Source organism: Eschscholzia californica, unplaced genomic scaffold (assembly GCF_041429995.1).
Source record: "Eschscholzia californica isolate CP2 unplaced genomic scaffold, dmEscCali1.0.p SCAF_4, whole genome shotgun sequence".
In the NCBI taxonomy this organism is placed as follows: Eukaryota; Viridiplantae; Streptophyta; class Magnoliopsida; order Ranunculales; family Papaveraceae; genus Eschscholzia; species Eschscholzia californica.
The window spans coordinates 763,963-786,838 of NW_028238461.1; the positions used below are offsets into that span (position 1 = coordinate 763,963).

Genomic DNA, 22,876 nt, shown 5'->3' on the forward strand with positions numbered 1-22,876 from the left:
TCCCTTCGCCGGAGTACCTCGATCTGTTCAAGGAACAGACCTTGAAGGTCTGCTCCTTGAACAGACCTCGCCGGAGTGTGGAGAGAGAGATGATATTAAAAAAAAAAAAATTAGAGAGAGAGAGGAGAGAGAAAATAAAAGAAAAATGTTTTTTTTTTTAAAATATTTTTGAAGGTCGCCGGAGATGTGTCGTGCTAAGATGATGTGGCAGAGAGAGAAAATGAGATGGAGGAGAGAGAGTAACGGAAAAAGGGGGCCATACGGGAATTATTGCTAAAGTAGGGGGCCAGGCAGGAAGCTGGTCACAAAGTAGGGGGCCATTAGGGAAATAACCCAAAGAAAAATTGGTTCAGTAAAAAGGAAATACGCGTATTACGCACTCTGCGTACTTTAGCAAACACTTATTTTAATCTTACGTGTCATAAAACCCTTCAATTTCACCTACCTTTAAACTCCGTCAAACCTAAAAATAACCCGCTGACCCGGGTTAACTAACAGACCTACCTTTAAACTCTTTCTTTCTCTTTCTAAAAACTCTCTCTCTCTCTCTCTCTCTCTCTCTATCTATCTTCTATGGAAGAAGACTGTAAAGTAGAAGAAACATGACCGAAAGAAAGGTACGATTTTTTATCACGTCAGTTTCAGGATTCAGTTTTATACCCTTTTCTTTTTTTTTAAATATATGGAAGAAGACTATTCAAGTTTCTTCTTTGCTTACGCAACAATTTCTTCCTCTACTAGAAATCGTTGAAATTCATCAGAATCTCATGTTATAATCTAAACCTATATTAATAATGAGTTCTGGGTTTGTTTTGTTATCTATTATTATTTGGATTTAACTTCTTAATTCTTCTTCTAGTTGGGGATCTTGAGTTAGCACTCTATGTAAGATCTTAGTGGATGAGCTTTATATGATTGGATTTTAGGTATAATTTTTTGTTTCTAGGGTTCAATCTTTACAAAGTTGATGGAATTAGGGTTTGGGTTGTTAGTATTTTTTTCAAGTTTGTAATATCATTCTTGTATGTCACTGTATTAGTATTGGGTATTTAATGTTTGATGAAGTTCTATTGATTTTAAGATCCAGGGGATTAATGTAATAGGAAAGTTGGTGTATTTTTGTTTGATAGGATCATAGGAGTTTGATTTGATAATTCGGGGTTCGGATTTGATAGATGTAGTTTGTTGTTTATTTAGATATCCTTTTAGTTGTAGTTATGTGGGTTGCTTGTGAGATTTTAGTTTGGTAATTGTAGTTTGGTTTTTATTGGTCTCTTGGATCAAAGAGTGCCAAGGAGGCACCAAAATGAACCTACAACAAAGTAAGACCAAAAATAGTAGTGACTGCGTGCCCCACGTGAGAAAAGTAAAACACAGAAAGGAATGTTATCGAAGTTGTGGGTCGGCAAAACCCAGCTAGGAATGTGGCCTTTAATCGTGACGATTAGATTATACTTAGTGGTGATATCGATTAAGGGTAGCTTTTCTCTTAGGGTTATAAATACACACACACACAGCTAGACGGCTAGAGCAATAGTACTCATAATCATAGAAGAAGGCGTAATGAAAAAGCTCTTCCTTTTTTTTTTATTGCCTGCAAGAACACAACTTGTATGTGTATGCGTATTGACCTTGTTTCAAAAAGCCTAATGTATTAGTATTTGTATATTTTATGGATTAATGTATTGTTTTTTGTGTTTTACGATCCATTAAATTGGCGATATAGTGCTCATTGCTGAACTTAGTCTTATAAATTCTTTACTAGGAGTTACAGCTCTTTTCAGTAATCGGGGCGGAGGAAGTGAGAGTCAAGAAGTAGTGAAGATCTGAACTATATACTTTAGTGTATGGATTTCTTGATATCTCGGCCAATTTTTCTGTAATTGTACTAGTGATCATGGGTTCTGCCTGCTGTGTCGCCGTGAAAGATAGGACTATACCAGAGAATACTAGAAATGCAGCACTAAATAGGCCTGGTGGCTCCCCATCATGGAGCTTTCACTGGGACAGTAGAAGGCGTGTAGCTGGTGAAGTAGATAATCTCCATAATCAATATCCTAATGGACGAAGTGGTAATGTCGGGTTGGAGATCAAGGGTCGAAGAGGTGTAGAGACAGAAGATATTTCAGATGGAGAAAGTTCATTAGAGAGTTTTCGAACGCCTGTTTGGCAAAATTCGCCTATACATGTAGGAGTTGCTTGCAACTCGATAACCCCTTCTTCAGGCAAGGCATTCTTTCACATTTGTTATTTATGAGAAATCAAATCTCACTTGTTTAATCGTTTTTGGTTAGTGAGCTTGTGTTTCCATGTGATATTGTATGTGGTTGATATGATTTGTTCCTCCTGTTTGAATATTCGGGAGTCATTTATGGTAGGCTCTCCTGTATGGATACTTCTTGTTAAGAATTCATGGTGATACCAAGGAACTATGGGTTTCTGGTGAATGCGTTTTGTATGCCATTTTGTTACAGTCTGAAGCTTTAAGTCGGCTCACCTTTGTGTTCAGTATAAGGCATGAACACAATGGTTCGTTTTTCTCATTTTCTTCTATGTTTTGTTGGTACCTACTTACCTATATGCCGACATTGGATTATTGAGTTTCTCTTATTCCTAAGTCTCTCAGGATAAGCAAACCGCCTAATTATCTGAAAGTACAAATTTTTTTTCTCATCATGTTGAATGTTGCATCTGATTCTCTCAATGTGCTTCGAACAGATCTATCCATTGGTAGCGGTATTTCTACAGAGGTGAGTTTGAACTTATAGCATCACGTACATACCATCTTGCTTAATATGACATCTTGTTGATTTGTTGGGTTTTCTGTATAGGTCAATGATTTAGGTAAAAGATCAGCGGTATTTGATCCATCTGCTTCAAAGCTTTCCTTTTCTATACCTTCAACCTCTTCTGTTGTGGTTCCTGAGCCTGAAATTTCTCCTACTCTGGGCCACCCACTTCCTACAGACTCAACCCTGTCGAGGCAGGCCCGTCGTTCACCAGGACACCAACTCCTGAGAGAGGTACCTGATAGCCGAATTTGGGGATTGAAGTCACCTAACAACAATTCAATATCTGAAGGAAGACAATCTTTTGTCCTCTCAACATGTAGCAATGACTTGACATTGGGGTCCCAAGGTGGGTCCTCAGATGGTTGGTCAATGAGGACTTTCTCTGAGCTAGTGGCTTCTTCTCAAAGAGAACAATGGTCTTTCGACAGCGAATCCATGGGCTCCAGCCGTGGTAAAATAACAAGATCTGATAGCCAACCTTTATCATCTTCCTCCAGCAATCTTCAAACATGTGGGGTTTGCTTGAAACTCTTAGCAGAAAGATCATCTTGGAGTTGTAATGAACTCTCTGTGGTTGCTGTCCTAGTCTGTGGACATTTCTTCCACTCAGAGTGCTTGGAGAACATAACGTCACAAAATGACAGGTACGATCCGCCATGCCCTATATGCACTGGCGGAGGGAAGCTGTTACTGAAGATACCTGGAAAAGCGTCAAGAGGAGAAGCAGAATGGAAGCTTAGATTTAACAGGATATCCAGAAACCGTGTCATGGATAGTGATGTTGATGGTGATTCTATCATATCCAAGCATCTAAGAAGAAAGGGAAAAGCTCCCAAGATTGGGGTACCTGATTCGAGCAGGAGGAGTTCCTTTGCCGGACCATTTTTAAAGAGACACTTCTCGTTCGGGACGAGGTCATCGTCTCTCTCAGCGGGCGAATCATCTTCAAGAAAAAAAGGGTTTTGGGCAAGATATCGAAAAGAATGAAGTTCTACTTAGGTTATTTAGGCGAGTAATTCCCCCCTAAATGGACCTTTTTCTTCATTGTTGTTATTTCTTGTTATACATAGTGAACTTTCATCTCTTAATAATGTCGTTTCACCCTCTGCAGAAACGACGTGGCTAAGCGAAAAACGACAGACATCTCTCAAGTGTTTGAAATCTTTGAAGTACCTCTGCCTCGGATAGTTTCGACCGAAACTCGATCGAAAACACACCGAAAGTCCGAACCTTGTCTGTGCTCGGAAAATAGGTCTTACTTATCTTTCCTCTGTAAATCTTTTTTGATGTTGGAATAGCTGGAATTGATGAAATATCAGTTCTGAGGGAAAATGAAATTAGATTCAGGAAATGAATAGCAGATTTATTTCATTTCAGTTACTTTGTTTGATCTAGGAGTAACCGAAAGAGTAGAAAACTCATGTTTGTTGTTAGCATGAAAGTAGTATCTGATGAATTCAGTTTTGTTTTGGGTTTTCATTTTATCCAATCTGATTGATGAATCATAAATTCGTATTTGGACAACAAGAGTGCGATCTGGAGTCCCGGATCGAATTTTGGAGCCGCCACAGGGAAACTAGTGATGTGGCCGGGCGGCTCCAACTGGTCGGCCCATTTCTCTCTCCACCTGATCTGACCAACTAGAGCTGGGTACATCACCATTCGGCATGTGGTTTTGCTCCAAAATTCGGGCAAAGTAGCATTTTCTGTTTGGACAAGATCATGTGAACTACTAATCTTATGGTACAATGGTTCCACATGGGATGTCTAATCATTTACAAGTTGGAAAATGACATTACGACTGGCAAGAGTCTCTGCCGAATTCCGGCGAGCTGACGTGTTGGGCCAGATTCAGTTTAGTGTCATTATTATTGTATACAATTTAAGACATATTTATACAAATATACCTTATTCCCAAAATAGTTAAAAGAATATAAACATGAATGATGCCACTTTTACCTACCCATCAACTAAAAACAGCTCTATCATTTAATGGTGTTCATTATTTCATGAATCATTAGAAATAATGTAGTTGAGGGTTTTAGTAAAAATGCCCATTCCTCTTCTTCTTCTTCTTTCTTCTTCTTGAGTTGAAGTAGAAATCAGAGCTTCAATTAGAAATAGAGATAAAAATGGAGTATTATATAATGAAATTGGTGGGATTTGGAGTAATTTCATGGTCACTAACTTTCATCTTACTAAGAAAAATTTTCTCAAAAAAATCATTTAACTTTTGTAATAGAATTGTTTCAACAATTCATGCTTGCTTGGCTGTTACTTTAGCTTCTTTATCTGTTCAAGATTGGAGCTGTTTTGTTTGTCCTTTGGGGTCTACTTCTTCATCTTCTCAGGTACTTCAAAAAAAAAACTAGAACTAAAATTTTCTCATTTTAATCCGAGAAATGCTAGGGAACAAGAAAAACTAGGCAGACCGAAGCGGAAATCCTATGTGGCTTGCTGTGATTCGTAGTTCTGTGGATTAGAATCATCGAAAGCACGAGTCACAACAAGCCACATAAGATTTTTGCAAAGATTCCGTCTAGTTTTTCTTGTTCCTTAACATTTTTCTTTAGTACTGAATTATCCGAAAAAATCAAATTTAGTTTGATCTAGTTAAATTTTGTTTTTGGTTCTTGCAGATGAAAACATTAGCAGTGAGCTTAGCTTATTTGATCTATGATCTAATTTGTTGCTTATTTGATAAACAAATCAATCTTGATAATTGTATTCATCATCTTGTTAGCATCGTCGGACTTTTCGCCGGTCTCTACTTTAAAATGGTAAACCAAAACCTTCTGAATTTCACAGAGAAGATTGAATCATTTCATACTTATGCCTCCATAACTTTTGGCCACGATTTTCGCCATGGAAAAGCGCGTCAATAGTCATTTTCGACCTTAATTAGAGGTCTAAACAATATTATGTGACTTATGCCTCCTTAACTTTTGGTTCACTAGATTAGAATCATCTGAAGCACGAATCACAACAAGCCACATAAGATTCATGCCTAGTTTTCCTTGTTTCTCGGCATTTTTCAAACATCAAACTTTCTCTTATATTGTATGGTTCTGTTTTTTAACTCAAATTTGTTATTAAAATGTATCTCTTCTATCGAATGATTTCTTATTCCTTATATATATATATATATATTCACTCCCACAGTGTGGATCAGAGATGGTTGCAGCATTATGGATAACAGAGATCTCTAGTCCTTTTCTTCACTTAAGAGAGCTACTCAAAGAGCTCGGTTGGAGAGACACTGACCTAAACTTAGCCGCCGATGTGAGTCTTTTTCTTTTTTATATAATTCGATCCCAAACCATGTTCATAACGTACTTTAGATCCTAAAATGAATAACTTTTTTCGTCAAATTCGTAATGAAGTTTTGGTTTTCTTCTTCATTTGACCTACATTTAACTTTCTTACCCTATTTACAGATTTCATTTGCAACTATCTTCACATTAGCAAGGATGGGTGTTGGACCTTATATCACTTATGTGACATTATTCGCCGATAACCCACTAATAATAAAGGTAATTTTTCAATATAACAAGTAATCAAAACGTCGTTTATTAACTAATATCCGCTACTTTTCTATTGGCACACAGGCAATGGCATTGGGGTTGCAGTTGGTTAGTGCTTTTTGGTTCTACAAAATTGTAAGAATGGTGAAACACAAATTGTTTAGAAGGAGCAAAGTTAGTAAACTCACGTAGACTAATACCGATTTAGTTCGAATTTATATTTTGGATATAAAGCTAACAGAAACATCGAAACAAGTTGGTTATGCATTTCATTACTAAATTATTGACACCTTCTAATAAGAGATAATGTCGAAAGAAAACTCTCATGGTGGTGTTTATTTGTTTGTTTTTCTTTGTCTGAATCTGATTTATTTGACTTGTTTGAATCAATTCAAAGTAGCCCACCTAGACGAGTCAAACAAAATCAAACAGTCTGACTGAAATGTGTCTCGAGTGTCAGGTGTGGATTTATCTGTGACAACAATGTCATTTTCGCTTCCACGTTCTTTTCTTAAGTTTAATCTCAAATGGAGATCGAGTTTTGGGTCTGGTTCTCTCGCATATTGAAGTTCTTTATGTCACCCAAGGATCGAAGAACAACTCGAAACTCCGCTCAAATGTGCTCCTGGAGACATGACATCATGAATCAGTTAGCTAGTTTCAGAACCACAGGATATATCTAAAGTAGGCTGTGTTTGTTTTGTTTTCAGCGTCTGAACTTGATTCACCTGAGTCTAATTTGTCTCCATCTGCCTTCTATGTTTAACTTGTTTTAATCAGAGACACAATAGCTCATTCAGGTTATTTCAAATGATAGGCTCCTAATTTAGACATATTTAATGCCTAGCTCATATAAACTTAAAATGAGCTCGATTCAGTACGACTCACACACGAGTCAAATGAAAAGTTAGACATTCTGAAAACTCTGACTTGAGCCAATTCAGGTCTCATGACAATGGTATTGAGGAACTTCTTTGATTGATTGATAACTTCAAAGCCTTGGAGACTTGGAAGATTCGCAGGTGAAATTGCTTCTTTTCCGACTTAGAATGTATCAAGATTAACCCATCATATTCCCGTTTGACATAACAAGGACATTTCTTTAAACTCATGAACTAGTCCTTATTAACCTAAGAAGGAATTTTGGGGTCATTGTCGCGTTTCATATCGGGTTAGATCCTAAACTAGGGTTTTGATGTACATAAAATGAGGGTCATTATCATCCAAGTTCAACGGAAAGTGTAACAAGAGTTTAATCATGAGATAAACTAGCACCAATTATAAGCTGTTCTCCGGGAGATCGAAAACTTGAGAGATGGCATATGCCCTAAAGAAGATTTTTGCAGAAACCCCTGATTGGGATTTGACAATCTCTATAACACTCTTCCAATCTTTGTAACAGAAATAAACACTTCATCTAACAAATTTAAACCCTAGGGTTTGGTTCTGGATGAGGGGATGAGAGAAGAGATTAGACACAATGTCCATATGATCCCGGTTTTTAAGCATAAATAGAAGACCATAAGCGTGTTCATATTACTCCTTCCCGAAGTCAGCGTTGTAATGTGAACTTGACTCGAGCTTCTTTGCCTCATTCAACTTCCGAACCGCCTGAAAAGAGAGATGAAATCAGCAAAATACACGATATAATATATATGATGAGCTAACAAAATGTTTTAGTTAACAAAAGAGACGACTAGGAGCAGAATTGAAGGTTCCAATTCCACAGAGCGGCTCGTGTAACAGGTCATTGTGGGAGTAAAAAAGTGTGAAAGTGTATGCAAAGAGCAGGGCCTAATCCAAGTCCCAGAAGACGGGCATGGTAAGTATTTCCACCACCAAAGAGCTAGAGAAAGCGTGAGGGACCAGATCAGGTGGGCTACAGAACGATAAATGAGCGTCGCTAGGGCAGGCCTACACCACTAGACGGAACTAAGCTCCACTCCATCCCAAACCTCATTAATTACATTAAGATATTCTTATGTATATGCAAATACTTACTTTCATGAAATCTTCGTGAATGACATAGTCACGTTCAGCACGGATTGCCGACATTCCAGCTTCGGTACAGACATTTCGAAGATCAGCCCCATTGAACCCCTGAAGAACACAGCAACGTAGTTAACATCTAAGAGATTCCCAAAGGATGAAAAAGAGAGCACGCCTTGACTAACCTCGGCAAGTTTTACAACTGCTTCGTAGTCAATTTCACCATGTTTTGCAATTCCAGCAGCATGGATCTTTAATATCTCCATTCTTGATTGTTCATTCGGTAATGGGATTTCTATTTTCCTGTCTAATCTTCCTGGACGGAGAAGCGCAGGATCCAGGACATCAGGTCTGTTTGTTGCCATGATCATTTTAACCTATCAATCCATTCCATATCAATAAGACTGCGCAATTCACTTCGAATTTGTTTGAAACATAATAAATATGTAAAATAAAACAGACACGTGATGGAAATAAAAATGAAAATTGAAATACAAATATGTTCTTAGTTCAAACTCATGTAGAAACAAGTTCAAGAAACTGAGGTGCATACCTTGCCTAATGAATCAAATCCATCAAGTTGATTAAGCAATTCCATCAACGTTCTCTGTATTTCACGATCAGCACTAGTACCCTCACTAAATCGCCGGCCACCAATAGCATCAATTTCATCCATGAAAATAATGCAAGGCTTAACCAAATAAACCACATATTAGAAAAAATCATGTTAAAAAGATACCTCATGAGTAAGAAAAGAATGGGACATGATTCAAAATGCAGCCTTACTTGGTGATCACGTGCATATCCAAACATCTCACGAATCAATCTTGCACTTTCTCCAATGTATTTGTCAATTATAGCACTTGAGACAACCTATAAGCACAATACATCATATGATTCAGAGTTTTCTCTGGAATAAAATCCAACTTCCAAAGTGAGTTATATTTTATAATAATATAAGAACTATATACCTTTAAAAAGTTTGCATCTATGTTACTGGCAATGGCTCTGGCCAATAGTGTCTTGCCTGTTCCAGGAGGCCCATAGAGAAGAACACCCTGCAATAATTAAATTTGAAACCTTCAGTACGAAATTCCTTCCTCATTGTGGACAGATTCAAATATGATGACTAAGATTGGTGCTGATAAAATATACATTGAAAACAAAATGAGGGGTAAAAGTTACCTTGGGAGGCTTGATTCCAACCCTAAGGAAGAGCTCAGGGTTCATAAGAGGTAGCTCTATAGACTCTCTAAGTTCTCGAATCTGATCTGACAATCCACCAACCGCTGAATAGCTAACATTGCCAGGATCTTCATGAAGCATGTTATACACAACTGGATCAACCTAGAATCCAAATTAGACTACATAAACATCAACAAGCCAAACAAGCTATCATTTGTTCATTTGATCGGAGCCCATGGATACGTCCTACTTTTTAACCCTTCAAACAAGTAAAATCAAAACTTACTTCACGTGGAAGGGCACGCATGATCGTGAGAGTTGTCATATCAAGAACAACCCTTGTTCCAGCTGTCAGCTTTTCCTTGTCTACTTTGCTTCGGCAGCCGACAACATATCTTGGACCACTACTCGCTTTAACTATCACTGTTAAAACATAAAATATTAGTCCGTTGCAAGATCACAAGTTTCACTCTAGTGGGCCATCGATCCGAGATAAAATAGTTCTACTAAAATAACTGCCTCCGTACACACCTAAATATGTGGAGTAATGATACGACGCCATTCTTGATAAAGAAGAAAAAGAATACTTACAGCGTTCGTTGTCAAGAGGCCTCAAAACTTCTCCTATGATTTGTCCAACGCTTTGAAGGGACTTCAAATCATCTTCAGTTTTAGCAAAATCTTTTTTCGCACCCCTTAAGCTGTCCCTAACTGCACATTTTTAGTTTCATTACCTTCTTAGCAACAGATTTGAGCTAAACGGATAATTATCGAACATGCCCGTAAAAAAGATTATTAACAGAACAACTTCGTAGATTGATCACAGAAACGAAATCAAACGATAAAAGTGACTTCCTTCCAATTTCTATAAACTGCCCTTCACATGAACCTTAAAAATTCCATTCAAGAAAAAGCTATTTTTTAGATTGGATGTCTTCAAAGTTATAACCTTGAGCTCAGAAGCTCAAAGATTCATCCTCCCAAAAGTGATAAATTTAACCCACAACATTCAATTATCACTTAAACTTTTGTATTTGAATTTTTTTACTTGAACCAGTTCTCTTAATCTCTTCTGTTTCAGTAAGGTTAAAGAAGAGTTCAATGATCAGGTTAACCAACTACAACATTCAATAATCAGCCCTTGAAATCTGATATAATTTTTAAACACAAAGAACAAATATCGACAAAACCCTAACCCTAATGTGACTCAAGATCTACACAATCGAAATTAAGTGAGAGAGAAAACATGGTAGAAACCTAAACCTAGAGTTTGTGAGATTGAACTAACCTGTTTTAACTCTGGATTCAAGCTCTTTATGAAGCAAGAGCTTTTTCCGGTAATCTCTAACGACGGTACGGCGACGTTCAGCATCTTCTCCTTCCATCTCTCTTCTCTTTTTCTCTCTCTCTCTCTAAGATCGAACGAACACTGTCTACTAAAACAAACCTGCCTTGTTATGGAAGAAATTTGTTTTGGACTTTAAAGTGACGGACTTAGTCTACACCCTCCCTCCTTAACGTGGGTGAACTAAATAAACTCTATACGGACCCGACCCGAATCCATCTCGATCTCGAAGGTTATATCTTGTAAACGAGAATGAAAGTGAATCGGAGATGAGTCCAGGTAGTTCCCGGACCGACAATCTCTCTCCCGATTCCAATTGAATCAGCTCTCCTCAACTTCAGGTACCTTCTCTCTCTTCTTAATTCCTTGGAGATCAACAACAGATACTAAATTCAATCAAATCTAGGGCAAACTTATAGCTTCTCTTCAGTATGTTTATATCAATATTTGAAATGAACTTCTTAAAAGTATTGCTTTTTGATTCATTATACTTATCATATATAGATCTAGAATGTATAATTTGTTTGATTTCTAAGTTTGAGATCATGTAAATTTTTCAGAAATACATATTCAAACGATTTTAAAAGATTATAATTTCCAAGTTGTAGATTAGCATTAAGGATGTGAGAATAGTCCCACATGGGAGAAGGAGGATCTGGTAACCAAGAATATAACGTTTACATCTTCTCCACTCATTCCAATTGGTTTTGAGTTGGATGGCCACAAACTTAACAATAAACAACATGTAAATCGAAAAATTGTCCTTAATGATTTCTTTGTCTTATTTCAGTTGTGTTCGTCGAAAATGCTAGATTGAAATTTGCAGACTTTAATGGTGGAGATGTTGCATAGGAAGATGATAATGGATGCTCATAGTATGAATATCATAAGCCTATTCATTTGTGAGTGTGGCATTTGTTTCGAATTTTCAGTTTATCAATCTTTTACTTGACGAAAATTTTTCCAGAGCTAGCTACCCGCCACTTCGTAATGGTCAATTTTCTGATACCAATTCTCTACTTCTCAGATATCTTTTTACAGCTACATGGAGCTGCCTCAGTTGTAGTACCAAGTTCAAATTGCTACGCACTTGCTAACTCAAGTCACATTTATGATTTTGTATCCTAATAGACCTTGTAGCTCCAGTTAGACTTAATCGATTTAAATATCAGTAACATTTCATTTATTTTGAAGCAATTGTTTGCGAATTGTTTTCGTCTAAACTTGGATTCAGACTAGCTGGATTGGTCACCCATTTCAATATGATGGGAAGGTAAAACAATACAATAAATATTCTATTTAGTTTCACATTTATCTCCGTGAGTTTTGGTTAGTTCCTGATCGTTTTAGTGAAATATTCTTTATAATTTCATGCAGGATTCTGACATAGTTGTTCGATTTTGCAAAGATGTGGAGAGTAGAGCGCAAGCGGTAATTCCTTATTACCATGTGTTGACTAGTTTTGGTTACTTTTTTTTCTTGATCAGTCTTTGTTCCTTCCAAACTGGTCTGAGGGCAGGCAGTTACTGAGGTGGAAGCCTTTCCCACCATTTGAGGATTGAACAAGAGTTGGAGACCCGTGACCAGTGTCTAGTAGGTTGTCTGTAGGAGTTCCTAGAACAAATTAAGCATCCTTGTCACAGAAGCCGTGAACCTTATTTAATGATTGGAAATAATAATTCCTTCATTTTCAAGGGAATCAACTTTTAAGTCCTTCAACAAGACTAGTCAGCCATGGCAAATACCTTTGAAGCAGACAAGTTCAATAATGTTTTCTAGGAAAAACCTTGCATTTAGTGGGCAAGAATATGATGCATCATGAAAAAAAATTATTTTGTCAGTCAGTTTGTCACTAACGTCATATAGTTATACAGGGGTACGTTGATTTTGGCCGATTCTATTCTCCTAACGATTTTGTAGCTGGTCCTGGGAATGTCAACTTCGTTCAAGTAAGTCCTACTTCCCCGTAAACAAGTCATTTTACTTACTGTATCTTTTGGTAGCAAAGATGTGTAAGCACCTTGTATTATTTTTGTCTGTTTCGATTTCCTTAATTTTCGCTAGTGTGCTATTTTCTACTTACTGTTAGGTATTTACTTCCAAAATAGCTGTAGTTGTTTCGATGACTTCACTAAATATCAAGTTCCGTTTCTTCACGGCCCTTTTATGCTTCTGTACGTCCTACTTGGAGAAGTAAAGGAGTGTAGTTCTTTGCTTCTACAGTGGGAAGAAATTTGCCAGTTATGAGTTTGTTTCCAGGTCTAAAAATAGATGTCAGTGAACTCAGTCTGGTAGCAAACCAGTAAATGTCACACCTATATTGTCAGTTTAATACTTTTTGTGGGCTAAGTTGGCTCTAGTTTTCCTCGTAAATCATGAACTTGAACGTATAAAAACCTTCAATTTTCTTTTGCATTTCAGGAATTTTATAATGGTGACCTATCGAATTGTGAGCAAAGTTTTGACAAACTGGGTCGTACATCTCAGGTGATGGATTTATCAGTTCAACTTTGAATAACTTACCTTGTTGTAAATTACGAAACTAAAGTTCGTTGTCTTTTACTTAAAAAAAAAAAGGATTTCACTGTCTTCTCTTGATCATGTATATTTTTTAATCTGGAATATGTATAAATTAGCGAGTGGGTAGTGACAATAGTTTTTATTTGAACTCAGGTAAAAATCATATGTGGAGGTTGCTTGAACGGAGCATGTAAAGGTATTTGACCTCCCTTTTGAGTTTCTTTATGTCATAAGTCATTCCCGTTCTCCTTTACTAGGTCCAGTTATGTTTGCTCTTCTTGATTCTGGAATATCAATTTATTGAGTCTAGTGATTTCCACTATAATGGTAGTAGTACTGATTACATGTCAGTAACTTAGTGGGAGACAACTGGGAGCTAGTATGTTGCATTGGTGAGTTGTATCAATCAAATCATTGATCTAGTGCTTAAAATAACTCAAAACTTTCTGTTTATTATGGTTGCATCTATCAGGTGAACTCGGATGTATATGCAGTGTATCGTACGATTCATCATGCAGGTTTTCTCTTCACTGGATCAAATATGCAAAATATTTGGTTATCCCTTTCTCGTAATCCACAACACACTGCCTAGACGGAATGGTGTTTATGAAAACAAAGGATTCAAGCACCAACTGTTGGACATTTCTCATTTATGACGTTGACCGTCTCATGGGATATTCTTACTTATGCTCATATTTCTAATTCTGAATCCAGTGTTGTTGTTGAGCTTGCCATTCCATGCGTGAACCAAGGTCCCCGAGTATTTGAGGGTTTTACTGTTGGTTTTGATCCGCGATCGTGGGAAGTTGTAAGAGCTCATGTTACTTTTTTTTTTTTTTTTTTCTATTTTCCAAGGTTGCCATAAATCTATTAAGTTGTTATTAGTGGTTTATTTGCTTCAAATTTTAGGTGTACAACGGAATGACTCAACTGGGCTATGAAAAGCTTCACCCTGCTTTCAGGTAGAATTTCCATTGATGCTCTTTTCCTTCTTAAGAAGATTCATTTACTTCTTTGCAATTTGCCATCTGCCAGTAACTTGGTACCTAAACGTTGTTAATCATGATCTCATAGGTTAGTCGAGTGACTGTATTCAAGTAGTGTGTTAACTCCAACTAATAACGGGTACAATGATTCATAGACTCCTAAAACAATGGGTTGACCACTGATCAGTCAAGCAAGGATTGTCAGACTAACCCTTGTATGCAGTTCGGATACAAATCCAATCCAACTTAAAGAGATCTAGATTGTTTCAGACATTAAGTTTAAGTAATCTCAGAGTTTTCATGAACAGCTGACAAGTATTGCATGTCACTTTCTTTCTTCTTTTTATATAAAGATTATCAGCATAGAAGTCCACCTGATTCACTTTAAATTGCGGATAATCTTGCTGACATACTTATCTGATGTGGGTAAAAAATCAGCTTTGGAACCGAACAGAGAAGTGTGTCCCTCTATATGACTGCCATTGCTGCTCTTTCAGGACTGGTTAGGAAGCCTGAATTTAAGGTAATCATCAATTTCATCGTTCTCAACCAAGTAGAATGATGTATACATACTTTATATGTAATATATTTGTAATTTCTTATGGAGTTATGGTCCTTATTTTAGTATGTTCCTATATAACAGGTTAACCCAGAGGAAGGGCTGGAGGTTAAGTTGTCTGGTTCGGGCGCGAAAGGGGACCCACCTACTACTCTTTCACCTTCCATGTTAATTTTTGATTGGAGATGTAAGGGCTTTATAGGTTTTTATAAGATACTTATCCCTACAGTGCTACACAGTTACTGAAGTTCTATTATTTAATGTATGAAGGTGAGAAGGCACGTGATACTCCATATGAAGTTGCTATAAATATTCCAGTGGAGGGTTATGAACCTATCGAGTTCACTCTTACAAAGATGTGCAGTAAGTTATCCTACCTAATATACAACTAATTTGTGCTTGCTGCTGAATTTGTTAACTTAACTCGACCAATATTGGCCTATTGTTGACATGTATGTGAAGTTCCACTGTCCAAGTACCATCAGAGTTAATCCTAATTGTTTTATATCCACATCGGTAATGGTTACTACTAGAAACTTTACTTGTAGAGGGAAAGATAACATCCAAAACTTGGGGAAACATTCAGGTACCAGGCTGAAAAACCTACTGCAGTCTGCATGAATGCAATTGCAAGTGAACCAAGAAGAGCACTGGTTGTCTTCTTCATTCTTTTTTCTTGTTGGTACCTTGGTAATAGATCTTCGAGTCATAGCAACAATAATCTAAATAGTAAATATTGCTTAGCAGCTTCCACCCAGACAAAAAATCCTTTATATCTTGCATTTAGCAAAAAATAGACTTTTTTTTTACGTAAAAAGTAGCAATTCTGACGCAGCGGAAAACTCCGAAAAGAATTAGAACTCCGTCTAAAACTTTAAAACCTAGAAAAGAGTCTTAGAACTTCGTCTAAAGACTATAGAACCAAAATAAAGAACAAGTAATACTAAAATACTGAAGTTTTATTGATGTTTTGAATGAATAAAACAACTCCTAGATCCCCCTTTATATTGACTTAGGGTTTCCTTAACCTAATCAAACTCAAATAACAATTTCTAATAAATAAAATACTACTTTCCTAAACCTAATCAAATTCTAATAACAACTTCTAAATAAATAAAATACTAGAATCTAAAACCTAAAAAGTTTCATAAAAATATAAAACTGCTAAAAATAATAATTCTCTACTAACAAAAATATTATGCTACTAAAATAACTAGATTTTAAGATATCCAAGATACTTGGAATATCTGATGAAAATCTCCCTGCATCAGTCTCCTCCACTTCAAAGAAACTCGCCTCGAGTTTACTGATTGATTGGAAGGTTGTCTTGAATGGTACACCCATGAGAAAACTTTGTCGTGAATTGTGCATGGGAATCACCAAGCTATCAGATTGGACGGGAGACTTTATTAAGTCACAGAAAACTTGCGGACTATAATTGTGATGTGATTCAAACTCCCTTTTCACTCCAAAAATAAACTTGTATAGATCATGAGTATAGTGATTGAAAATTACGAACTTCGATGAAGACTTTCTAATAAAACAACTTATCAATCCACGTGAAACAATTTTAGATTCGCCAAATTCTGAGAACGGATCTTCGTATGAAGGAACTTCAATTAGACTAATGTTTGACTTCCGAAGTTTTTCACCTTCCTTTGTTTCAGCTTCTTGAACAACGTCCGTTGTCTCAATTTCCTGAACAACTTCCTTTGACTCGATTGGTTGAACCACTTCCTTTAACTCAATTTTCTGAATAATTTCTTCAGAAACAAATTCCTTACCGTGTAAATTGATATCAGGAGATTTATTTGTGAACACAATAATGTTAGATTTTGATTTGTGAGTAATATTACTTGAATTTTCTATGCTCACAATTTGTGGTGGTTCAACATTCTCTAAGGGAGTCGTTTTTACCTTTTTAATAGTTAAGTGAGGTTGTTCTTCCCTCCGAAATCCAAACTTCCTATATTTCCGTTCCTCAGCTTCAAGTTTTAAGGCCAAGTTGTACGCCTCCTGAATAGTCCATACTGTAACTATCTCCACCTTTTCTCGCAAACTAAATTTTAATCCGCTTAAAAATCGATTTGCTACAACATCTTCATATTCTATAATGTTCTCCATATTGTTTCTTTGAGCCAGTTTTGAAAACTCCTCATAGTAATCACCCACCGAACGCAATCCTTGTCTACAGTTCTGGTAAGTCATAAACAAGTGTTGTTGATAATCTGGTGGTAAGAACCTCTCTCTCAAGTTTTCTTTCATAGACGGCCAATTCTGGATTGGAGCCCTTCCTTGCCCCACTCTTTGACGTTGTAACTGATCCCACCAAACAGCAGCACTTCCTTTCAGTCTACAAGCAATAATGTTTACCATCTGTTCACCAGGAACAGTATATGACATATTCACTTGCCGCTCAACCTCATGTAGCCAATCAAGGAACTCTTCGACCGACAAATAACCATTGAAGAGTGGTATTTCTTCCTTGATTTTGTATTCATCATAATATCTACGCGGATATAATTGGTTAGGATAATAGTTACCTCTATTTTCTTGGTTGGCAACATATTGTTGAAGTGGTTGTTCTCTGCCTTCGTTTCCATTAACAGCTTGGTTGTGGGCGAATCCCTCAACACGTTCTCTGTTAATAGGTTGCCTAGGGTTTGTATTGACATTCAGGTTGTTAATCATCTCCATAACTTGGGTTAGTTGATGACTCAAACCGTCAATTTTTGCCCACATGACATTGTTACCTCGTTCACCGTCGAGGTTTGTGTTTCTAACTTCGTCTTCTGCCATTAAGCCAGGAGAAACCTCACTCTTGATGCCAACTGACGCAGCGGAAAACTCCGAAAAGAATTAGAACTCCGTCTAAAACTTTAAAACCTAGAAAAGAGTCTTAGAACTTCGTCTAAAGACTATAGAACCAAAATAAAGAACAAGTAATACTAAAATACTGAAGTTTTATTGATGTTTTGAATGAATAAAACAACTCCTAGATCCCCCTTTATATTGACTTAGGGTTTCCTTAACCTAATCAAACTCAAATAACAATTTCTAATAAATAAAATACTACTTTCCTAAACCTAATCAAATTCTAATAACAACTTCTAAATAAATAAAATACTAGAATCTAAAACCTAAAAAGTTTCATAAAAATATAAAACTGCTAAAAATAATAATTCTCTACTAACAAAAATATTATGCTACTAAAATAACTAGATTTTAAGATATCCAAGATACTTGGAATATCTGATGAAAATCTCCCTGCATCAAATTCAAATGTTAACTCAACTAGTAAAACGATTTCCTTCTATTTTTCTTTTCTTCTCGGTTTAGAGAAGAAAATACTATGTAGCAAATCGATCTACCAACTGGACGTCTGGACCTCAGTCATGGTTAACATGTTGGGGAGTGTGTCCGTTATTTTAGATATTTATTGGTTTCAATGCCGAAATTGGATCCACAAAATGATAATATCTATCAAATTAGTGATTTTTATTTCACATTTTACTGGTCTTCCACTCTATATCCACCTTCTAGACACTGCCCTCACTCCTCAGTGGCTTGTTTTGTTTTGCAGAATATAGGCAGGATAGAGAAGAGGATGCTACAAGAGGGTGGGCTACATTCGGTGTGCTTTCTTGCATGTATGTAATTCAACCCAAAGTAACTGAGTTTTGTTGTATATTACTCTAATAAGTGAAGATGGTAACAGATCCCTAGTTTAAAATAAAGCCTAATGCTTTTTACACTGCTGTGCCTATGGTATACTATCTACTAACTCGGTTCTAATCATCACGTGTGCTATAACCATACTGGAGATGACATGGATTTAAAAATGTGTACTCAAGTTGCCCTTTAGTTGTAGGCTTGTGTATAGTTTCATTTCATTTATATATGCATGACAATAGAAATGTCCAAACGGGAATCAACATTAAGTTTATGGGATTTTATTCGTGATATTAAATTTGGCGGGAATTGGCACTATGCAGATTTATTGTATTGTCAACTCTAGGGTGTTGTGGAGTATTCATTTACAGATCGCGGGTCGAACACCAGGTTGGTTTCCTTAACCCTACTTTTCAGAACTATATGACCAATTTAATTCAGTTCACTGTTTTCTTAATACAGAAAAGTTGCTCATGTGTAGTTATTTACTTATTAATTTGTATATCTGCAGCATGGACTAGACGCTTTACCCGGCATTACTATTCTGGCAGCCTGTTTAGAAGCTGTAAGTGGTGCTAATATCGACAACTTCACTCTATTTAGGTTTTAGTTTGATCCAGTATTATAACCAAACTTGGAACCCCAGACATTCCTTTCTGTCTATCCTTGTGAATAATAAATATATCGTTATCGGTTATCCAATATCCGTTCAAAACTTTAAAAAGAAAGAAACCTTGAAACGGTATGAACGAGTTTCTCTACTTTCGAAGCTAAAATTATCAAATAATGGATGAACTGGTGCTTCCCTTAGTTAAACTATTAATAGAAACTTATACTTGGAAGACAGATCTGGGGAAAACATAATAAAACTTACCCAGGAATTGAAGTTGGTAGTTTCTACTCAATTCAGTTTTCAGCTTAGTATGTGATACAAACTCTTACTGGTTCCTTTCAAATGGCAAAAATCAGTTAAGTGGAGGAGTAGGAGGAGGAGGACAAGGAGGCTACACACGAGCGGAGGATCATAACAGCGGCTTTGGCAATCAAGCCTCTTGGGAACGACAGCCTGTTTCCGCTCAAGCAACCCAGAGACCCACGGAAAGAAAATATGGTTCAATCTAAACTTTGCACTTTTTGAGATTTTAGGTTGAATGAAAATGTCATCTGAATTCGGGAATTCGCTAGCAATTTGGCTAGTTCTCTCAATTCTGAATCCATTTGGTTGTATCAACTTGCTTCCACTATTTATAAGTTATTGTATCTTTGCCACATTTCCTAGTATACTAGATTTCAGCAGTAAATCAATCTCACTGAGATCCAAGTCAAATTTTAGAACACGAGAAAACAACAGTTCCATGCTTACCATTTACAATTACAACAAGAAACTTTAACCCACTCTACACGAGCAATACAACAAATATCACAGTTGACAAGTATTCAAGTTTAAGAAAGAATAGTAACAGAACTCATATTTAAACCACCGTGGAGTTAACTTTCTCAGTTAACTATGCGGCAATTCTTCCGAACTTCTCCATTATTACCAGTTAAAGGACTGATATTACCCATTTTTACCATTGATTTAGCAAAATGGCTGAAGAAAAGACCTTCATCTTCAGCGTAGCTCTTCACTAACTCTGCTGTCTTTGTATTGCCACCATTTCCTGTCAACAGCACTTGATCTGAATTCAGAAGTGTTCTCTTCCATAGTATTAGTTTGAAGTAGGCGTTATTAAACTTTGTAGGAGAAGTAAAATCCAAAGGGGAGATTATGTTATCACCCCCTGTTTTAGGACAAACGGGTTTCAAGTTATGGTAATAGTATCTCTCTAGATTTTCATCAGGTTGGTTGTTTCCGTTCTGGTTGTACAGTCTTTGCTTGAAACTCACACATCTTGCCACCCCAATAGTATGACTTCCTGTAAACGTATATGTAGTTATGGAACCATAATTCAAAAATCAGTAGCTCTGCTAAGTAGTACAGACGATTGACTCGTCTGGACATATAGGCTGGTGGGTTATGCGAGGCGTTGCACTCCCATGACCCGCCAGACCTACCTTCTTCTGATTTAAGAAAGCTAGCTAACTATCTCACCTGAGAGGGCTACAAGGTCTACCTCGTCAAGACCTTGACGATTGAAGAGCGTTATTAGGTTTTGAATAGTCGAGTTTGGTTGGGGAATGTTGTTATTCGAGCCACTAATGCTTGCTGTTTTCGAGTCTCTCCTTCCCAATGGAAGCTCCCAGTAAGGCCCGCCACTCTGTTTCACCATATTGACAATAGATTAGTTAAGAAGTTAAATTCTCTTAATTCATATAAATATATATGTTTTTGGTGCAAGAGCTGAGAAATCCCCATACTAGTACTGTGGAGCCCCTCGCAGCAAGGGCAACAATGTCTGCACAAGAAACAGTTTTAGGGCATGCTGCTTCTAACGAAGCCTTGATCTCATCAATAACTTCAAATCCCCGAAGTGAATTCTTGTTTGGAAATGATCGCTTTTCACTGGCTATTGTTGGACTATCGTCTAATAAAACCAACGCATCACAACCCTGAAAACATTCATTCAGAACTCAGCTACTTGAACTTACATCTGTAAAATAGGATTAGTATTGATCGAGGAATTGTTATATTTGTGATTGTTTTTCTAACCTGCACAAAGCAGTCATGGAAGTGAAGCCTGAGCAAAGAAGCAGCTGTTCTTGGCTCTTTAGCAATGGCTTTCTCCAGGACTGACATTACTATGTCATTAGCTTGAGGGCATGAAAATTGATAAAATTGCGGAAAAAGGCGAATATAGCTTCTACCATTCCTACCACCATCATTTCCAGCAGCCACAGTCTGAACACCACCACTGTGGAAAGCGAAAGCAATGGAAAGAGTAGCAGAAGAGAAGATAAACATCACAAAGAAACCGAAAGAAACTCTGAGGGAAGCCATTGGAGATCAAATTGTAGTAAGTTTCTTACTGATGATCTTGTTTATTGGTCTTTCGCTTGTTCTTATAGTCCTCAAATTGATTCCGATAACTGCTCTCCTAACCAAATTGTAACACCCCTATTTTCTTGATATACCAAATTGGGTGGAAATAATAAAAGTCTAGGTCAGTTTTGTTTAGATGAAATACTGGTGGGTTTAAAAACCCTATTTCTCTTCACTTTTGAGAAAACCCTATAGAAAAGAAAGAGGGTGCAGCCGCTCCTTAGTGATGGGAGGAGGAATAAAGAAGAAAAGTGATGGAAATAGAGTTCTCTAGTGAGAGAACAAGCCATGGTTGTGGTCTTAAAGTCATCTAACGCGAAAAGAGGTAGATTTCCTATCTCCTAATTTTTTTGTAGGCTCTTTCAATTTATTCCATGATAGGTATAGTATTGTTAATCACATGAAAGAACGATTAAATGGCTTAGAGACTAGTTTTATCTAGAATTTCATAAAACATATAGAGAGGACAGTATTTTGGTCTAAATTCAACTTACATCTGGTATTGATATATGAAGAATCTCGGTGTGATTCTTATATTTTTGGAAAGGTCTGTTTGTCTACTTTCTAGTAGTTCAAACGGTTTGTTAATCCGAGTTCCGAGTAAAGAGTTACGATAGTTTTCGTACAAGGTGTCAGAACAGTGTCTACTGCAGTCGGTTTATATTAAAATTAAATCTGGTGTAGATATATAATGAATCTAAGTGTCATTCTTATATGTTTGGAAATTTATGTTTGTCTACTTTCTATTAATTCAAACGGTTCGTTAATCCGAGTTCCGAGTGAAGAGTTACGATAGTTTTCGTACAAGGTGTCAGAACAGTGTCTACTGCACGTCGGTTTATATTAAAATTAAATCTGGTGTAGATATATAATTAATCTAAGTTTGATTCTTATATGGTTGGAAAGGTCTGTTCGTCTACTTTTTAGTAGTTTAAACGGTTCATTAATCCGATTTTCGAGTGAGAAGTTATGATTGTTTTCGTACAAGGTGTCAGAACAGTCTCCGATGGACGAATTTATTGAGATAATTCACATGGTTTCTGTTCTTTAGGCAATGTATCTCCTAGGTAGATACCTTCTAATGGTGAGCCTATGTTTGTTAATTAATATTTTTATTTGTTTGTTTGAGATTGCGATCCACGTGAGGATCTACTATAAGCATCATCCCTTCTGACTTGTCATGTGTTGTTGACTTGAATTGTTCGGTGAGTTTGTTTGTAAGTCTTGATAAGAGTCTATGTTTGTTGTGTATTGGTCTGAGATACCTGAACAAGAGTTTGATGATTGTGTCTTTCGACGTACATACCCTCCACTGTTCCCAACA

At 36.8% G+C, this 22,876-nt stretch overlaps 4 protein-coding genes across 8 annotated transcripts; 2 read left to right on the forward strand and 2 right to left on the reverse strand.

Annotated features, from left to right (window-relative positions):
* Window positions 1-454: 454 nt before the first annotated feature.
* LOC147541228 (RING/U-box superfamily protein) lies at window positions 455-4,261 on the forward strand. Of its 3 annotated transcripts, none has more exons than XM_086634046.1 (5): window positions 455-617; window positions 1,766-2,225; window positions 2,719-2,750; window positions 2,832-3,800; window positions 3,904-4,261. In XM_086634046.1, the coding sequence occupies exons 2-4, from the start codon at window positions 1,898-1,900 to the stop codon at window positions 3,777-3,779; spliced, it is 1,308 nt and encodes a 435-aa protein (XP_086490172.1). In that variant the 5' UTR covers window positions 455-617; window positions 1,766-1,897; the 3' UTR covers window positions 3,780-3,800; window positions 3,904-4,261. The 3 variants fall into 3 exon arrangements, with proteins under 3 accessions (XP_086490172.1, XP_086490174.1, XP_086490173.1); XM_086634048.1 differs by having other exon boundaries at window positions 457-617; window positions 1,775-2,225; XM_086634047.1 differs by having other exon boundaries at window positions 603-926.
* A 3,392-nt stretch (window positions 4,262-7,653) lies between these two features.
* LOC147541229 (26S proteasome regulatory subunit S10B homolog B-like) lies at window positions 7,654-10,928 on the reverse strand. The gene is made up of 10 exons (XM_086634056.1): window positions 10,779-10,928; window positions 10,082-10,201; window positions 9,777-9,913; window positions 9,491-9,652; window positions 9,277-9,363; window positions 9,092-9,178; window positions 8,859-8,996; window positions 8,491-8,682; window positions 8,318-8,416; window positions 7,654-7,927 (listed from the first exon to the last, which is right to left on the reverse strand). The coding sequence occupies exons 1-10, from the start codon at window positions 10,873-10,875 to the stop codon at window positions 7,853-7,855; spliced, it is 1,194 nt and encodes a 397-aa protein (XP_086490182.1). The 5' UTR covers window positions 10,876-10,928; the 3' UTR covers window positions 7,654-7,852.
* LOC147541230 (G-protein coupled receptor) lies at window positions 10,885-19,873 on the forward strand. Of its 3 annotated transcripts, none has more exons than XM_086634053.1 (18): window positions 10,885-11,176; window positions 11,626-11,737; window positions 11,863-11,954; window positions 12,070-12,108; window positions 12,213-12,266; window positions 12,710-12,784; window positions 13,257-13,322; window positions 13,509-13,551; window positions 13,828-13,873; window positions 14,070-14,163; window positions 14,265-14,317; window positions 14,780-14,864; window positions 14,985-15,087; window positions 15,171-15,263; window positions 18,484-18,550; window positions 18,896-18,962; window positions 19,084-19,137; window positions 19,542-19,873. In XM_086634053.1, exons 2-18 carry the CDS (start codon window positions 11,668-11,670, stop codon window positions 19,692-19,694), a joined length of 1,254 nt encoding a protein of 417 aa, XP_086490179.1. In that variant the 5' UTR covers window positions 10,885-11,176; window positions 11,626-11,667; the 3' UTR covers window positions 19,695-19,873. The 3 variants fall into 3 exon arrangements, with proteins under 3 accessions (XP_086490179.1, XP_086490181.1, XP_086490180.1); XM_086634055.1 differs by lacking the exon at window positions 10,885-11,176 and adding an exon at window positions 11,196-11,302; XM_086634054.1 differs by lacking the exon at window positions 10,885-11,176 and adding an exon at window positions 11,196-11,264.
* Window positions 19,874-19,899: 26 nt separating this feature from the next.
* Window positions 19,900-21,581, reverse strand: LOC147541231 (peroxidase 9-like). Its single transcript, XM_086634057.1, has 4 exons — window positions 21,223-21,581; window positions 20,931-21,122; window positions 20,665-20,830; window positions 19,900-20,488 (listed from the first exon to the last, which is right to left on the reverse strand). The coding sequence occupies exons 1-4, from the start codon at window positions 21,508-21,510 to the stop codon at window positions 20,070-20,072; spliced, it is 1,065 nt and encodes a 354-aa protein (XP_086490183.1). The 5' UTR covers window positions 21,511-21,581; the 3' UTR covers window positions 19,900-20,069.
* Between the last annotated feature and the right edge of the window lie 1,295 nt (window positions 21,582-22,876).

Coding starts and splice junctions, on each gene's coding strand:
- LOC147541228 (XM_086634046.1), top strand. CDS start 1,898: ATGGGTTCTGCCTGCTGTGTCGCCGTGAAAGATAGGACTATACCAGAG. Junction 2,226..2,718: donor CTCGATAACCCCTTCTTCAG/GCAAGGCATTCT, acceptor TGCTTCGAACAG/ATCTATCCATTGGTAGCGGT. Junction 2,751..2,831: donor GTAGCGGTATTTCTACAGAG/GTGAGTTTGAAC, acceptor TTTTCTGTATAG/GTCAATGATTTAGGTAAAAG.
- LOC147541229 (XM_086634056.1), bottom strand. CDS start 10,875: ATGGAAGGAGAAGATGCTGAACGTCGCCGTACCGTCGTTAGAGATTAC. Junction 9,653..9,776: donor TGCGTGCCCTTCCACGTGAA/GTAAGTTTTGAT, acceptor TTTGGATTCTAG/GTTGATCCAGTTGTGTATAA. Junction 9,364..9,490: donor TTGGAATCAAGCCTCCCAAG/GTAACTTTTACC, acceptor TAATTATTGCAG/GGTGTTCTTCTCTATGGGCC.
- LOC147541230 (XM_086634053.1), top strand. CDS start 11,668: ATGGTGGAGATGTTGCATAGGAAGATGATAATGGATGCTCATAGTATG. Junction 11,955..12,069: donor CAAGTCACATTTATGATTTT/GTATCCTAATAG, acceptor ACTTGGATTCAG/ACTAGCTGGATTGGTCACCC. Junction 12,109..12,212: donor CATTTCAATATGATGGGAAG/GTAAAACAATAC, acceptor AATTTCATGCAG/GATTCTGACATAGTTGTTCG.
- LOC147541231 (XM_086634057.1), bottom strand. CDS start 21,510: ATGGCTTCCCTCAGAGTTTCTTTCGGTTTCTTTGTGATGTTTATCTTC. Junction 20,831..20,930: donor CGAGGGGCTCCACAGTACTA/GTATGGGGATTT, acceptor ATGGTGAAACAG/AGTGGCGGGCCTTACTGGGA. Junction 20,489..20,664: donor AGACCTTGTAGCCCTCTCAG/GTGAGATAGTTA, acceptor ATACGTTTACAG/GAAGTCATACTATTGGGGTG.